Source organism: Accipiter gentilis, chromosome 28, assembly GCF_929443795.1.
Source record: "Accipiter gentilis chromosome 28, bAccGen1.1, whole genome shotgun sequence".
NCBI classification, from domain to species: Eukaryota; Metazoa; Chordata; class Aves; order Accipitriformes; family Accipitridae; genus Astur; species Astur gentilis.
Window position 1 is genome coordinate 16,085,166 of NC_064907.1, and position 18,330 is coordinate 16,103,495.

General features: G+C 41.8%; 1 protein-coding gene across 3 annotated transcripts in view; it reads right to left on the reverse strand.

Annotated features, from left to right (window-relative positions):
• LOC126051703 (disintegrin and metalloproteinase domain-containing protein 9-like) overlaps positions 1-18,330 on the reverse strand; it is a 30,692-nt gene that overhangs the window by 2,250 nt on the left and 10,112 nt on the right. For all 3 annotated transcript variants that reach the window (XM_049831264.1, XM_049831263.1, XM_049831265.1), the window contains exons 3-21: positions 16,961-17,025; positions 15,771-15,849; positions 13,750-13,826; positions 12,793-12,982; positions 11,927-11,992; positions 11,409-11,480; positions 10,505-10,674; positions 9,152-9,233; positions 8,244-8,377; positions 7,853-8,024; positions 7,639-7,731; positions 7,211-7,406; positions 6,582-6,687; positions 5,636-5,819; positions 4,893-4,973; positions 3,843-3,948; positions 2,089-2,227; positions 1,506-1,608; positions 758-885 (exon numbers count right to left, since the gene is read on the reverse strand). In XM_049831264.1, coding sequence (XP_049687221.1) covers positions 758-885; positions 1,506-1,608; positions 2,089-2,227; positions 3,843-3,948; positions 4,893-4,973; positions 5,636-5,819; positions 6,582-6,687; positions 7,211-7,406; positions 7,639-7,731; positions 7,853-8,024; positions 8,244-8,377; positions 9,152-9,233; positions 10,505-10,674; positions 11,409-11,480; positions 11,927-11,992; positions 12,793-12,982; positions 13,750-13,826; positions 15,771-15,849; positions 16,961-17,025 — 2,243 coding nt within the window. The remainder of the gene's footprint in view (positions 1-757; positions 886-1,505; positions 1,609-2,088; positions 2,228-3,842; positions 3,949-4,892; positions 4,974-5,635; positions 5,820-6,581; positions 6,688-7,210; positions 7,407-7,638; positions 7,732-7,852; positions 8,025-8,243; positions 8,378-9,151; positions 9,234-10,504; positions 10,675-11,408; positions 11,481-11,926; positions 11,993-12,792; positions 12,983-13,749; positions 13,827-15,770; positions 15,850-16,960; positions 17,026-18,330) is intronic.

Below are 18,330 nucleotides of genomic sequence, written 5' to 3' on the forward strand. Positions count from 1 at the left end.
TCGTCAGTCCAGGTGACTACATCTGTACGCATGTCCCTCTCCCTCTCGCCTGCGGCCACTGCGAAGACTGCCCCTGGCCAGCTACGCTGCTTCTCGCAATCTCAGCTTCCACGCTGAAGACTCATTTCAAACACGCTGTGGTCAGACTCTGCTTTCCATTGCCTGAAGTCCTCAGGGAACCCCAGTTTGTTACATACCATTTTTCCCAAAATAGTTTAAAGACCCCCCTGAGTTTTCCCCCCAACACAAGCTATTTTGAAGTACTCGCTCTCGATACCTCATGCTTTCTGGATACGCATTTTTTATGGCACAGGCATTACATCTTAGAAATACAATTAAAAAGTAAAATGAAAAATAAAGGAAAACTTTCTGTTCAAAGTTAATGAGAAATGATCCCGTACTTGGCAATAACATTCACAAATCAGTGAAATGACAGATTTTTGAGTAATTTCTTTTTAAACTGCCTGTTTTGAGAAGCATTTTATTCACCTGTATGCAGGACTAATCTGGCCCCAGAAAAGCATTCTGAAACCTGTTAATCAAAATGTAGCTTTGACAGTATGTAAAATGAATGCTACGGGTAATAGCACTTTAGTTCCACAGTGTGAAATGAAGGAGAAACTTCTTTCAATAAAAGGTCAGTCCTGCTGGCATATAATACATGATGAAATACCCTAATGCTTACGGAGATGAAGGCAATGACAATCTATATACATCAGCGCAACTGCCAGTTGTTATTTGCAATAACTCAACCAACCTTGTCGGCAGCTTCTGTGGCTGCAGTGCCTGGTATTGCGGAGATGGGTAGTAAGACTGGTGGTAAGCCTGCTGAGGATGCTGGTTAACTGGGTAAGATGGAACAGGAAAGGTATTTGGTTCCATACCCTACGAAGACAACATAATGAGAACATTCACAAAATTGCACTTAGGGAATTAAAGTATTTGTTTCATTAGTTAAGTGACATTTAAGACCACTTGCAAACAAACTTGGAAATGTCAGAGTTGCTCTTCCTTCTGAGAAACTCAGTAGAAAGAAGCAACAGCAGTCTGAAAAGTACTATGTTTTGGGAAAAACAGAAAGGCTGATCATGACAAGCGTTTGATATGTTCTGCAAGTGTGCTTTGGCTAGTTACTGCATTCGGAGAGATAACTGACCTGCAAAGGAGTGGGGCTAACGAGCTGGCAAGGATTGCTCCCCTTCTCAGGTGGGGCAAGGGGGTTCCAGTGTAAGGGGGAGGGGAGTAGCAAAGCAGGTAAACTGCTTGGCAAGCCAAGCACAGCCCATAAAAAAGCTTAAACAGTGGGAAAGTGAGGAGTTCCCCCCACACACCCTAGGAAATAATTATTCTCTGCCTCCTAGCAAAGAGAAAACCCAATTTGCAGAAATGAAAAAATAAAGTAACTTTGAAGCTTTTATTAGGGCAAAAATTATATAAACTGCCTTCACCTGTTACTTTAGAGTAACAGATAGGAAATAAAGTAATGAAAAGTGGGTCATTCCTACCATGGGAACACCTCTGGGAGCATAAGGCGTGCCGTGTGAAAAGCCTCTGTGGTGGTAGTCTCTCGGTTCGGTTTCTGTTCTAGGAGGTGGTGACTGAAGTGACCTGAAATCCAATTGATATGGACTGTGTGAGCATATAACCTTGACAGAATGACTAGGCAGGCTATGAATCCAAGTGCTTTGAACCCGTTAGATGGATTTATACTATCTTAGCGTATATCAAATGTCAGGAACATAGTATTTGCCACGTATCTAATGAACAACCCTTTTTCTGTTTAGGACTATGACAGCTTCATTTTCCCACTTTATACCAAAGGTAGGACCCAAAAATATAAAACCCATCACCAATGCATGACAACAAACATAATGGTAAAAAGAAAGTTCTCTGCTCCCTCAATTTAAGATGAATTTATCTTTTCTGTCATTGCCTGGGGCAAGCTAAATGCATCATTTGATGCAGGGGCCTTTGCCTGACATCTTGGGAGTGGAATACATCTCCATATTTTGGCATTGGCTTGTGTAAACAAACGTCTATGACTACTTCAAAAGGGCAGAGGAGAAGGTGAAAGGAGAATGTACTTACGAATGGCAGCGTGACATTAATCTTCTACAGGATCGCTTCAGTCTGTCTCTTTTAGCAAATGCCAGAGCAGCAGCTATAAGGAGTGGGAGGACCAGGAAAAAAAATACCAGCAGGCCATCTCTCAGTGAGGTGTCTTTGTCTGATGGGGACAAAACGATGGAGAAGAAAAAGAGTATTACACGATGTTACCACCACTTGACTCATTGTAGCAGTGAGTATTTGGTAGGATTGGTTCTACAACTTTTTTCCATTTTTCATAGAAGAAAAAACTAAAGAATCTAGTAAGACTGCAAGATATATGCCCAAATATATTCTTTTCTAATTATCTTTTCAGAGGGATTGTCTGGTCAAAGATGAAAGAACTGTGTGTGCCATGATACCCTGGGCTCTAACAGCATATTGAATTACTAGATCAATACCTAATTTTTCTTCCACTACATTATTGTGAAGATCTTATGAGCTCAACTGAAAGAGAGGAAAACTGAGTTTCTGCCCTTTGGTCTAATCCTAAATCTTCCTCTTCTCCTACCATCATTTGCTGCAGGCAAAGAACTCAGGTTCTTAACAATCTCTACACTTTTATATGCAACAAATTTCTCCACTGCAGCGTGTACAAAAAAACCCTTTCCCTTTTTTTGTCTGATGATTTGAGGCATCTGTTCATGCTCCAACATGATTCACCAGTCTGTTATTGCATCAACATAGTGTCTATCTTCCCCCAAAACCCACACCATCTTATGAAAAACAGTCTTCACCAGGATCATTCTTGCAGCTCATAGAAGGGACTACATCAATCCCATCTTTATATACTCCACATGGGCATTGCACAAGTTTTCTCCAAATTACAGCTTGGATTTGACTTCCTATTTCATCTTCAAACTGTCAGTGAGAAAAGTAAGCTTCACAGCCTCTTTCAGTTTGCTTTCTCACACGCACGGATTGTACTCCCCTGTCCCAGGCACCATATTCCCACTCTTCACATTCAAACATAGATACATATTTCCTGAAAGTACATAGATACGCCATCTTGCCACATCAAACATTGACCTAGTACCCTTCCTGGAGGAAAAACTACATGAAAAAAATCCACAAAATGCCATCCCCAACCCATCTTTTTCCTCCACCAAAAAAAAAAAAAAGGCAAACCAGAAGTCTGCAAACAATACTGTGTCACAAACCTCTGTATCTCCCCATTTCTTTATCACGTACCTCTTCTATAGTGTAAGCTGTTTGGGGCAGGGACTACATTTGTATTTACTACCAAATGAAGCATGCTATCTGCACTCAAATAATAAACATTAATAAAACAGTGACTTGTCAACATGCATTGCCCTAACCCACCTCAGCCAGATGTTAGTCCTGACTGCACTGCAGGTGCACATGCAAATACCTGCAGATACCAGAATAGGGCAGCTACTCATCTCTGCCACTGCTGCTAGAAGCACCATGTCCTTATGAAGATGCAAATTCACATCCATGGATTTGAGCCCACATCCTCAGCCAAATTTCATGTTTTGTTTGGATCTAAGAATGGAAGCGACTTCAGCTCCCAGCTTGGATACAGAGAAGTCCAAGAAGATTTTGGTTCAAGATGGCAGAAATCACCTGAAGGCAATTAAACCAGCCCAGTTTCTTTACAGATCCCCAACATCCCCAAAAAGAGTAGTGCAATACCTTGAGCCCAAAACCTTAACTAGAATTGTTTGCAAATGAAACCTGGTCAAGAGCCAACCACCGGCACTTCAACTACTTGCCATTATAAGGCGGTCCACTGTCCAGACTTCCTCCATAGCCTTTAGTGTCGCAGTAAGGAGGGGCCCAGCCTGCTTCACAGTGACAGTTCCTGTTGTTATTGCACACCTGTATTTAAACACCACAAACACCACGATATTTAGTAACTTAAGTTTCCATATATTTAAAAGCAGCATGCAGTAGCCATGACCGTCTATTCTTTCCTTTCCATATCACTCAGCCTGGAGAACTTTAACTGGTAACTCCCATGTCAATTCTAAACAGTACTTGGCCAGGCATCTCAAGATTTCACATGACTGAGCAAGCACAGCATTGTTCAGGATGAGCTTCCAAAGATTAGCTATCCCAACGGCTTAAAGAGCATGGCTTTTTCTTTTTTTTTTTTTTTTTTTTGAGATGCAGAGTTTCAAGTTACATTAGTAATACTGGAATTGGGAATTCTTCTTGCCTGGCAAAAAAAATACCATCTTAAGAACTTTTGTCAAAGATTTTTTTGATACTGTTATGGGCTGTCTTGCCCGGAGACATTTTATAGAGAGTTTTACAGTTAAACAAAACAGAAAAATTAAGTCAATATCCACCATTTTAAAACTTGCTCAGCTTGCATAACTTCGGTCCAATTTTTGCTGACTGTTAAAGGCACTTTTCTCACTAACAGTGCCAAAAAGCACCTTTTAATAGCAAAACCCATCCTTAAGAACCCCACACAATATTTTTAATCACTGCATCTAGCATCATGATTACTTTATTTCACATTAGTTACAGCCTTAAACAGAGAAGGGCAAAAGACTTCCTAGGTGCAAAAAAAAGACTAGTATATAGACACTACTGATTAAGCACAATTACAGTGTACCTGGCTCAAACTGGGAATCTTGATAAAAAAGGTTTGTTTATATATTTGCACACTCATTGGCTCTAAAAATCTAGTGTTGTCGTAACAAAGACGTCAGAGGTCCTCATGTAGAAATACTGCCACTTATACCACAACTTACAGACTTAGTGTTCATTGTAAGTGGACTATCAGTAGGAGCGGAAGGTCTTGCACTGCTTACCCCATGCCCGTGACACTGCCTCTCCACGTCACAGTCGTAGTTCAGAACAGAGGCACTCACACATTGGAAGTGCCTGCAGATCTAGGGGAATAGAGAGAGATGCACACAAATGAAGCAAGATGGCATTTCACTGGCTTACCCCTTCTTCCCCCTGCTGCGCTCCCCTGGCTGCCCGCTCCACAGCACACGGCTCTGCTCACTGACCACAAAGCAAGTCCGTACTCTTATGTGATAAACCCCAACTCTACAGAAACACGTCTGTTCTACAAAAGGCTTCTCAGTATGGGGTCTGAACCGTCACTGGAAGTCTTTTGTCTCTAGTCTGAATGTAAAGGAATAGCAATTAAACTGTGCACAGTAAGGGTATGTGGAATGCACATTCCTCTGCTGGGGCTAAGCTTCTAGGCTTTTTAGTTGAGTTGGATTTTAATTCAAAGTTGTCTTAAAGGCATTTGTGCGTACCTAGCTCTTCCTGGTCATTGACAGAGCAAAGATTCTGGCTCTCAACAAACTTAATTTCTTTTGCTTCATCTATAAATGAAAGGCTCATTACATTTTTATGCACGTGCACTGCAGTACTAGGCAGTGTGGGGAAACAATGGACTCGCTCAGTTTTGCATTAACTACAGGCATCAAAAAAATTCATGGCCATAAATATTCATGAAACAATGCAGCTGAAAATTTTATTCACATGAAAACCCCAAATTATTACTTTAAGAAATCAATTTTTAATTGTTAATTACCTTTCCAGTATCACATTTGGTGCCTTCATTCACCATTCCTGGGTCCGGGACATCAGAGCCTAGCTGGAAATCAACACCCCAGCACGTGGTGCCTCTAATGGGAGTCTGGATAATAGCAGGCTTAATTCCAAAAACAGGCATAGTTTTCACATTTTCACATTGCAGCTTCCCACACATGGCATTCCTACAACATCAACACGTGAATATTGCAGTGACACTTGAATTTATTCTGAGAAAAAAAACTAACTATCACGCATTTGGTATGATCTTTTCTTTCTACTGGGAGACACTACTTGAAAATAAAATTGAGGCAACTTGCCAAACAAAATTGAGCTGGGCTTCATTTCAGTGCTGCAAGAGTATGGATTTATCCCTTCTTTCTGTAAGCTCTTGGGATCTTTACATTAAAGAAAACATGACTATTTGCTACTTGGTTTTTTTGTATGTGAACACCTTAGGATAAGAACAATCCATGATGGGAGATGTGGGACACACTCTCCTTGCCATAGCTCCACATCTGAACGCACAATGCACAGATCCACTGAGGCCGCAGAACACCACACACACAGGAAACCGTGGCACGAGCCTGAAAGTTTCAAACCCAGCTAGGGAAGAATTGCCTGACCATTCAAATTCATTTCAACTATCATGTGCAAGAGTTAAACCCAGACAATCTAAAACAAAAGTCAACAAAACTTAGAACTCCGTAAGTGTGGGGGCTTTAAGCACTAATAACAGCTTCAGAAATTAGGATAAAACATATATTTTCTAAGCTATCTCACCGTGGTTTCACAATGGTACATACATGTCAGTAAGGTTAGATTCTGGGATAACATGCATCTCCCCAGTCCACCTGCTAAAACACCCCAAACTAATACTACAGCACCCGAATAAGGATTCTCAGTGATACATTGAGGAACTTCTTGATGCACTGGGCTCAACTCACCAGCTGGAACATTTCTTGTAGTCATGGCCATGGAAACCACAGTTGCCAAATCTGTCACCCTTGGAATTCACCTCAGCAAAACAAATGTTGGGAGCTGCTTTGGCTTCTGCAAACAACAGCCCACCCCCCAGACAGAGGAACCAAGTTACAAAGGGACAGAAACATCTCATATTATCATGTCTCCTTTACTCAGAGCAATTATCCTCCTACATGTAGTATTTTCCATGCAGCACAGAGAGCTTAAGAACCCCATCAAAACAATAAAGAGGTGAAAATGTCAGCACTACAAGGTTGCAAGTTTAAAAAGAAAGAGAGAAAAATAGTCACTCAACACTGAGTCAATTATACTATTTGATATTTCTTCATGGCTTCTTTACAGCCCTATACACCAGGAGCCCCACTGTAATAGGAATGATCAGTGCAAGAAAATAACTACTTGAATCACCAGCACAGCATTAAATGTAACAAAGGAAGAACATGTGAAGGCTAAACCATAAATATCACTATTTCAAATCCTTTGCCAAAGCCAGCTGGTCTTTGTTACAGGAAAACAAGTAAGTATATTTTAAATAAACTTATTGTTTTAGCTACATCTCCTAGAAAAATTGTAACACTGTGCTCTTCCTTACTTGAGCCAAAGATATCCTGACACTGTGCATCGTAGTACTGGCAAACGCCGTTGTAACAGTAGGCTTCCTCGTTGTGGCATGGGTGACCGTTCTGAACGGTGAAGTCCGGCTGGCAGAACTGGGACGTGCCATTGCAGTACTCTGGAAGGTCACACTCGTTGTTACTCGCCCGACACTCGGTTCCTCCAGGAAGGAGCTAAAGAGAGAGGGGAAGGGGAAACTGTGTCAGAAAATAGAAACCTTACAGTAGAGACAAACACTGCACCTGACCCGCAATATGCCCCCCCCAAAAGGGCATTGGTCTGAAGCCCTCAGTGGGTGCTGTGTACATGCATGACAATTCCCTCTCAGATGCACTGGCTAGGCCAACGCTCTCCTTTTCTCAACCACTGAAGAACACTTCCAAATAACACACTTGAGTCTCTTACCCGGCAGTTTTTACAGCAGTCGCCATAAGCACATTCAGCACCGGATCGGAGTCTGCAAGTACCTGGTTCACAGCAAGGATCACTTTCACATTCCTGAAAACAGAAGCGCTGTGAATGTCCAGAAATCGCAGCCTCCGCCATGCACAGTCCCCTCTCCAGTGAAAAGCATGCAAGACTACCCTAGCATCATTTGTAAAACACACAAGCTACCAACCTTTGGTGAACCACAGTCGCACTCCTCCCCAGCATCTACCAGCCTGTTCCCACAGTATGGGACGCTATAGGTTTCATCAGGCTTGGGAACGTTGAGCAGGCAGCTTCCACCTTTGTTGAGAGTTAGCTTCTCAAAGTCTTCTGCACTGCAGCTGCTGAAGTTCCTCGATCCCCTGCAGCAGAGAACATGAGCTTATCTTTACACTAAGCCAACCCACAAGCATTCCCTCAGTTTGTAGAACAAGGGTAACATTTACTTTCCCCATAAGCTGCAAGTGTGACAAGACTCTTTGTGAGACTACTTTGAAAATGAAAGCAACCTGTAAAAACTAAGCGCATGGGTGGGGTGTTTTGACCCTCGGAAAATGCATTTCCTTTTGTCAGTCACTTACGATGCTCCAGAGCTCATAATGCAACTGCTTGCTCCGCAGTGACAGACGCGTTCATCATCATGGTTCATCCCCAGGTTATGTCCCAGCTCGTGAGCCATAATTGATGCAAACATCTGTATACTGATTCTTCCAAACTGCACAAGAGCAAACCAGAAGAATATTAGCGGACAGCTTATATTGAGAAAGTCAGTGTTCTGTGCCAAAAAAACACTTCTGTCCTTCTGTCTCTACGTTAACAGGATTCTCAGACCAACTGTGCCTGCCTTCCAACCAAGTGCATGTCATTTACTTAGTAATAAGAGCCCTTAGATAAACATATTTGGGACACAACCTAACAACCTCTACTTTCCAGTACAGCTGCAACATTAACACAGAAACTATAGTTCTCCACACCAGCCCAAATAGCCTTAAACACGTAAACTCCAAATCCAGTACTTGTGTCACTAGTCCAAGAAAACAAGATTGCTGGAATTGCCAGTTATCCGAGACCAGCAATTCAGTTTGTTAACGCTCTGCAATTTCACATAAAGAGGGCAGCGAACCGGCACTGCTCTAGGAGTTCACAACTGTGGAAGTCAAGCAGACACGAGACGACAGACTTGAGAACATCCACAGCTCCCACATACTTATAAGGCAGGGGCACTTAAAATGTCAGCAGAGAAAGCCTGCTCCTTTTTCATGAGTGCTGCACACTGAGGAGAGGGGACACTGAGCAGAGGATGCACGAGACCACAGAAAAGTTGTGATCCAGATATCATGGAAGTGCCAGAAATGGTTGGGGACCACATAAAAGCCCCCACTAAGCCACTTCAGCTTTGTTATTAAAGATTTTGCACTTCCAGGAAGACTTCTGGAGTGCAACACTCTTTATCTTGATCACATTCACAGTATCACTAAAGATATCTCACCACATTAATGCCTCCTGCGTGGCTCTTGGAGCACACTGTTCCAACATAGGCCATTCCAGCTGTGCCACCAAACCCCTTCTTCCTACAGCCATGGGGAGAAAAAGGAAAGGCAATCATCCCAACTGTACAGATGCATGATACCGCCAACAGTACAGCCCATCCATACAGCCACTCAATACATCACTTCTGCTTGTGGAGCACAAAATCCTGCTTTTCCAGCCTTCCAACACTAACAAAGGAGCACTGCTAGCAGCGCTATTATTGACTGTGAGTATGAATCTACCAGTTCAGCTTTATCTTTCTGTTCATGGTTCTTTTTTAAATTAAGACAAGAGTTTGCAGAGAAAGTTAGCCTCTTCCACATCTTCCCTCCAAATATAGAGAGCTAAGTGGTCCACCCTTAAAATCATTTGTTTTAATTGGCTGTTAGCTGCCTTTCTATTATTGCCAAACTCCATAGATTTCTTTCCTTGTCAACTTCCTTCCCATTACTCTCTTATTTTGTTTCTATGCAGTTCTTAAAGCTGAAGTGCAAAAGCACAGTGCACCACATTTTACTTCATATAAAAGAATTTTAAAAATTAATATTTTTTCAGCCATTATCACCTTCATCACCTGAACAGTGCTGTTCTGCCTCAGAGGAAAAGAGGCTCCCAGCTCCTGCAGGAAGGGGAGCTACTGCTTTGCACAAGGGCAGGCTGGGCTGTTGTCCCGTGCGAAGCAGTGCTCTCGCCTCTGCCCTCTCTCTACTTTGGGCAGTGACTTCCTAAGGACTGCACTATCTGCAGGAGCAGGAAGTGCACAGGGGCAGGCGTCCTGGAAGCGGGGCAGAGACGACAGCTCAGGAAGCTCTGTGCTAGTTTAAGGCAGTAGGGATGGACACATTAACGTCACGTGTCAAAGCTCAAACCACGTAGCTAGCTTCTGGATACCAACTGCAGAAACAACTTTTTTTGCATTAAAATGCAACTCTCTGCACCAGGTTTATGTTCATTTTCATGTGGAAAAAGCCCGAGGTTACAAGTCTAACTGGTGTACGACCTGACAAAGAATTATCTGAAAGGAAATTTTATATAATATAACATATAACATTGCAGGACATGCAGGACAGGAAAAAAAAAATTGTTATTTAGCAATATACCTGTCAGAGAGGACACTGAATTCAAGGACCACAGAAACCTTCTTAAAAATGCTTAAGTTGACTTGGAATGTTTTAACAAGTACATAAAACAAAGCAGATTGCACTGGGTTCTCTGCTGAAATACAACAGCCACTTTTGATACTAGAGCACGGCTAAGCAGACGGGAAAAGAATAAGCTTCTTAAGAGTCAAAGGGAGGGAACTGCAACTCACAGAACAAACTGGGCACTGTCGTGTCTCCGGCGCAAAACAAGATTCTTCTCTCGCCACTGTACAAAATTTGCCAGCACATCACCAGCACCTCCGTCTGTGCTAATTATGTTTTCATACTTCCAAATCTCTAGACCAACCAGCACAATGCGGATGTTCAACATGATGTACATCTGGGGAGGAAAAAAAAAAAAGTAGTATTTCTGAAGGCCTTCAGATAAGAACAAGTGGTCTGGCATTATGTATCTTATTGCAAGAATCTACTCTTTCTGTCTGGGGTTGTTTGGGGTTTTTTGTGTGCTTTTTGTTTGGTTGGTTGTTTTTTTAAAAATTAGTACACAATTCAAATCACCAGAATGCATTTTCCCTGTGATTCAGACTTTCATTAGCCACAGGATCAATGAGAAAAGCCAGAACAGAAATAAAAAGGAGTCTCAATCCTGACAAATAACATTGTCTGAAATAGTTGAAAGACATGCTTTTTCCTCTACCTTGACAAATACTTAAGAATTGCAATAATTGCAACAATCTGTCCTGTCTCTCACTGTATGTAATGCAGGTTGGAAGAGTTCCCTAAATTAATTCTCAAGTGATGACTGCAGATGAATTTAGAGGTGGAGAAGCTTTCATAGTGATGCATTCACCAAAACCCACTGTCAATAATTACTGCCATTGCTTTGCAGCCCCTCCTTCAGCACAATGTGCAGGCACAACTGAGTTCCATCAGTCATCAGCCTGATGGCCAAGGGAAGAGGTTAGCTCCTGGCTTGATAAAAACCTTTATTTCATTCTCACCAAAGTGTTAACAGAACAGACACCAAGGTGGAATTTTACAAAGGTAAACAGAGCTGCAGGGCTGCTGCACACAGCATCATTCCCACTTACACTCAGCGTAGCTTTAACTTACGCTGTCAAGGAAGTTTGCCAGCTGCACCATGTGTTCTCTTACTTCTGTTTCGCTCTTCCCAAAATCTTCAAACTACAAGACAAAGAAACTTAGTCATAAAGAGATAAAGACAAGAGTTAGAAAAAGGAACAATACTTTTTCAGACTAGCAACATGAAAAACACTTTTGCCTGGCTCCAAATCTCCTGTCAAGAAGACACTAATCAAGACAGCAACATCTTCATTGCTATGGCTCGACAGCTCCATATTCAAGAGAAAACAGCAAAGGCAGTTTTTGCCACATGTTTTCCTTACTTTATTAGATTCCTTGCTGATAGAAACTCTCCATGTCTGACGGTTCACTCTTTTCCTGAAGAGTATTGCATAGAACATGCTTATTCAGTTTTAGGTCAGCATATTTACATAACCTTGGCTAAAGTGTCAGTGTCTTTCAACAATCCATTTGGGAGTAACAAAGACTGAGGGCTTTTCAAGCCATCTCCTGGGGAGAAGGAAGGGAAAGCAACACACAATCCCTACCTTTTCTTTATCCACAACTATGAACAGCTCCACATATCTTGTTTGATGTAGGACTGCTCTCTTTCTCTGCGGAAAAAAGTTTTAGCCAACTTCATTTTTATTAATTCAAGTGTAAACAAACAAAAAAAATCACGACATTGTCATATTTCACTTGATACAGCTAGTGGTTTGAGAGGCACACCCAAAGCACACCGTGCCAAGACAAAAACAAGCCAAAACGAAGAAGTGTAATCCAATGCAATGACAATTTGTCTAAGTATTTTACACTAAAATTTAGCTGCATAAAGATTCGTTGTGTTTCAAAAGCAATGGAACTTTACTTTTCACACAGATTTCTTTGGAAAGGCAGTATACACTTTTATAAAGGAGCAGAAAGATACTAATAAGCAAATGCCAACAACCTTGAAGTGAAACACAATGTTTTTCATTCTCCTGCTTTTACTGCAATCTTGTTCCTGTACAGCCAGTCTTTAAATGACAAGGGGGACCTTCACAGCAAACTGTTATTCTGATGGCTAGAAGGGTGCAATAAACAACACGATATTCTCCTAGCTTCTGATGCAATACTTTGTTAATGAGCCTCTCCAATGAGGGTAGTGTTCCTGCCCTTAAAAGCCCCAAAAAGCTCTGCCCATGAATAATCTAACTAGCCACTCAACTCTCACTGCTGTGTGCAGAAGCAGAAGGAAATTGCAACTGCATTGTCGAAGCAACTGAGTTTTTCAGCAGTGTAGAAAGCCCTCTGAATCAGAAACCTTTAGTATGTGTTAAACCCCAGGAAATCTGATAAGCTGCTTCCATATTCTTAGCTGAACACTCACAAAACCCATTATAGGGGACTGTGGAGAAAACAGTGGAGTACTTACTCGCAGCAGCTGAGTCATACTGGGATGGTGATCTTCCTCTGTATGCTCCCTTTCATGGTCTTCAGTGGTTACTCCACACATCGTGGGCTCTTTCTTCACATTATCCAATCGATATAAAATGTGTTTAGAACCAGAAGAGGAATCCATGGGCTCAATCCCATAGGTGATGTTCCCTATTGTCACCAAACCCCTAAAATATGGTAGTGTGTGAGAATTCTTGCATTAAGCACAGAGGATAGTTACCCAGATTTTTACAGTAAGACAAAAAACCAGTCATTCTTTGATAACTAAAGGCAGGTCTATATCTCAGTCCTTGCAGAACAGCATGCTTCATTTCAAGCCTGAAAGCAGGCTTTCACTGGATATGGCCTTCACAAATACAGTAAATTAAATATTTTCTTTATAAGCCTGCAACACCCCAGAAATTAAATCACAAGCCTTAAAAAGAGATGCTTTAGTTCAAATATACTATTGCCACTCTGGTGTCTGACATGGCACTGCAAAAAAAATCAGTGTCCCAAAACATAAGGAAATTAGCCCAAAGCAGAAAAAGTTTCCAATGAAATTTGAAGTGCACAAGCTCTAGGGCCAATTTTGTAAAATTTGCAGACTCGTGTTCAAGTTTCCATTTTTGCACTATGTACAGTTCTTTGTAAAGACCATCTATATAAACTAGAAAATAAGCCAAAATTTTTATCAAAGAACAACTTACTGTACTCTGATAACAAACTGCATTAATCAATTTATTTAATGGTATTTCAAATATCTATTAACCACGTGAATAAAAGATACTACAGAAAGACTGCACAAAGGCATACACTATTGCAGCTTGGCCCCAGACAATGAATCCCCGCCTGGCTGAACAGTAGTTAAAAACAGAGCAAGAATTTTGTTTCAGGTTCAGTGAGCCGCGAGACTCACGTGACAACAGGGACACAAAAGACAGAGCTGTGCTACCTGAGCCCCGAGCAAGTGCTGACAGCAACCACAGAATCCAGGGTCCCCTCCACGTATCCCTGGTAATGACAGTGATCCTACATGGGAAAACAAGGGTGCATTACACACATACTCCACGCATACCTGCACACCCAGTATCTCTGATTGTGTAGTTGTTATGCCTGCCACTGACCGGCAGTAGTTACAACTTGAGAACGTAATATGCTTTAAGTTAAATTAACCACATGCCTTTTACCTACAGTCTGTAGCTTCTAACATGCTTCTAGCTCTACCACAATATAACAGCATTTTCTTTGCTAACATTCATCTAAAAATTTCCTCACCTGCCTTACTGCCACAAGGACTTACTTATATGAAGCTAATCAAGATGCCACAGGGGCACAGCAGTCCAACTGAATCCCTACCTCCCTATCCTGTAGAGCAGATACTCTTCACAGCTCCATGGGGCCAGCAGTTCATTACAGATTTCAGTTTAAAATCCCACTCACCCACTCAGTCATTCTACCTGAAGCCGGATTCAGAGCCAGCGCTACCAACACATTATCAATACCAGGCAAGCAGGGCTCAGAAGCATTATCTAGCAACTGGATTTCTTAACTTGACCGTAAACCATCCCACTCTTAAATTCTGTTCTCCACCCTGCCTCAAATATTTTGAGGCCAGCCCCTCCCTACTGATTTGGGCCAAATCACCATTCAGCCTTCTAGAAAACAGTCCCGCTGAATGTTTGACTTGTACATAACCTCTCTCTAGCAAGAGGGCCGACACCTGCTATCCTCACCAACAGGCGCTGTGCTGCCAGAAGTTTTTGGTTGTGCACTAAACCCCTCATCAGCCCTGATAAGGCAGAATATTTCCATTTTGTCCTCTGTGTATACATATTTTGGAAACTAGACAAGGGGGTAGTATGGGAATACTACTGTATGAAAATACACTCCATTTTCTCTGGCAAGTGCATTTTTGAACATAATTATAGGGGTCAGGTAGATTATGTCGCCTGTTGTTTCAGCAATGAATGCAGAAAGCACTGAAGGCATGTGCTAATCCTTCAGGGCCACTGTGATTTTCACGACCTCGCGCAGAAAAAGCATTTTTCCTCTTAGTCAATTACTTTTAACTAGGAAGTTAGACACAGGTGCTCTATTTTCAAAAACGAGATCCTATGAATCATATATGACTAACGCTTCCCTTTCAAAGGAACAACATTGACACATAAGAAGAGTAAAACCATTAGGAATACTCTCATCCTTTTTGTATTGCACAAGCTGGTCTTTATTCTTACTCTACTGAAGCAATTAAATTTTCAAAAGACAACCTACCAGGCAGCCTGCCTGTACAGAAAAGGAGGGCTGCAAATGCATTTTCAGTGGAGTAACTCCGATGCTACACAGATAGCATCCCTCTCAAAGGTCCGCCAGACTTGATCTCCTCCATCCCTTCTAGTAGTTCCCAAATTTTTGGACTAACAGATAGCCCGTCAACCCTCAAAAATTCTTAGAGTCACTGACAGACAGCCTCGCACAAGTGAAAAGATGGGTCAGCAGCTGACTGCTCATTTTGACTTGTGGACCAATCTGGAAGACCATTGTGTGTAAAAGTAAAAGCTATATATTCAGTTACTAGACCACCCCAGCTCTGCTCTGCGTGTTCTGGTCCCCGTGAGAAGCAAGGCCTGTGTCCAGAAGCGATACCAACACTGCACTGTGCTGTATGGCAAGCACAGCACCACTCTCGGATAAGATATCTGACAGCTAAGAAAAGCATTTCCTTTTTAGAGAAGAGTAGCTTTTAATCAGACAGCAATCACCTCCATATAAGAAAACACAGGTCTATGACAAGCTCCAGGCTAGAGCCTCATCCAAAATCAAGGCTGCTCTCCAGGAAGAGTGCAGTGCATACACGGGATTAGAGGAGGGCCCAGTGGAAAATACAACTATCATTTTGCAACACAACTCCTTCATCCTGTAGATGCTCAGTGTTCAAGTCACCTTCAGTAAGGGTATAAAAGAAAGAAATCCTACCTGTATATCTGGATGTTCAGATTGCAACTTCCCCTCCTTATTATAGGTATAAACTGTGAAATCTTTGGGCAGCAGTTCTCTGGAAGGAAAGGGGAAAAGGAATACAAGAGGAATTTCATGAAATGATTATGACACTATAGCAGGGCAGTAAGATGATCCTAATCAAAAGTGTCACAAATATGTAAATTGCAATTAAATAAGGAAACATTCAAAAGGACACCCCCCCCCCCGCCCTCAAATTAGCATAGAAATTGTGCATTTCCACAGCAAAATCCAAGATATCAGAATGGTGGAACCGTTAATGAAATCAAATCAACCACCTCAGCATGGAATAGTAAAACAAGCATCAAAACCCATTAAATTGTGCTAAAAGCTTGCTTTCATGCAGAATAAAACAAACAAACAAAAAACCCCACAGCACTCTGCTGCATACGACTTCTCTTTCCCAGTTTTGGAAGGAAGTGCATTGGGAAAGTCTCCCACGATTAAGACTGCTGACCCATACTGGTAAATCCCTTGATGCGGCATAGCTGAATTCCCATATTTTTGCGGGTCAGGGTCTTGGCAACTGGCTGCTAGAGATCCCCAGGGGCTTTTACATTTAAATAGTTCTGTCTCTTTTCTCTATTATGAGGGTAGTTTTAAGAAGCAATAGCCTGATAAATGGTAACTTGCTGTTGCTGCAAGTAGCCCTTTAAAAATTAAACTCAAGAGAGACAATATCTATATTGTCTGTAATTTATGGGTGTTAAAGCCTTGGATATAAAGTCAGCTTCCTCATTTATTAGTATTCTTGTGCTACTGAGACAGGAAAAAACCCTGAAACAATAAACAAAACCCAGAAGAAAGCAAAAATATTTACTTGAAATATAGTTCAGTTTGTTTATTTTTAGATGTTAATAGAGAGAGTCATTTCAACGATTCCCCAGATCCCCTTCGAGCAAACTACTGCTTCCTTCACTGAAAGGAGATCACCAGGGTTGCAGGAGTTCAACAAAACTTCTGGTTGATAGCCAAGACACTGTAATTCAATCCACTTTCGCTGTCTTTCTCTGCAGATTTTGCAGAGCTAGCATGTAACTGCACTTCTCACCAACAACCTCAAGAATTGGAACTCGCGTGCTACCTGCCAGCTTGTTATTTGGACACAATAGATGGAATTTAATAATCTAAAGAAATTAGCCACTTACTTGTTCTTTTCTAGATGAATTGTGTATTCTTTTCCCTCTATCTCAATAGCATATGACACCTTGTCCTGAATATAAAAAAAAGTTGAATTTTACTCATGTTAATGAATAAAACATTCTTTGAAATCAACAAAAGTTTGGCAGAAAACAGTCTCTGTGAGTTTCATTACTGCTATGACTATAGCATTCAAATCACTACTGTCACCTTCCGTAACTTGGGACTAGTCTGTACTCTTAGCCCTTTCAGATACAGATGTGGCAGCAAAGACCCTGCTGGAGATGCAGCTGATATCAACAAAATTTAAACCACCTCCCAGAGGGATGCAGAACTCTCTCGATCTGAGTGGCCTCTGCCATCACACTTCTTGCTGGTACCCCAATGCTGGTCAGGGGGAAGGGGTGTTCCTTGTGTTCCTAGCCAACTTCACTGCGCCCACAAGGCTTTGCAATGAGAAGCTGACCACAGCCATCATGATTTGCTCTGGTTCCCCGACATCCAGCAGACAAAATGACTGCCATGTCCATACATTGAAATTGCCAGATACTGAGCTAATAAACTTTCCTTCTTAAATCTTACTAGTTACAACAGACCAGGAATAACCACGTGTGGGTGAGCCTGAAACCTATTTTATAATTGTCCCTACCTCCGGAACCTGGCATCCCTTCCTGTGTAACTGGGGAAAAGTCACATGAAGGAAGCTATTTCAAAATAGCTTTGTGGTTTTCTTATCCCTTGTTCCTAAGACTTCCATAGAAAAAACATTAGTTACAGCTGGAAAAGGACAATACCGTTTTATTACTGAACATTCACAGTGAGCCAGTACCTCCACAGCCTCGCATTAGCCAAGTGCTGCAGACAGCAACTAGGGTCCTTAATATTAAGTGGATAAGCTGAATTGCCTGACCACTACATTAAATATCCCAGCAGGAGTACTAGTCAACGACTGCAATAAACCACAAGGCATTTTTGTTAATATTAAGTTCTGTCAATATTTACAAGATTTGTGACTAAACACAGTTGGTCTAATCCAAATACGTTGAAGCATGCAGTCTTTCATTACATGGCTACAGCAGAATAATATAGGCTGGAAAGTACCGCTGGAGGTTGTCTAATCTGACCCCCTGCTCAGAGCAGGGCCAGCTACAGAGTTGGCCCAGGCTACTCAGGGCCTCCTCCAGTTGGATTTTGAGCATCTCCCAGCAGAATCATTCCACCACCTCTCAGAAACTCGTTCCAGTGCTTAAAAACTCTCATTACACAACTTTTAGACCCAGATCAAAAATCCATTGTGGCAACTTGTAACGTCTGGAGCAGGGAGGTATTTACTGTAACTCAGCTAAAGGCAAAGCTAGATGTAATACCTTTTGTAAGG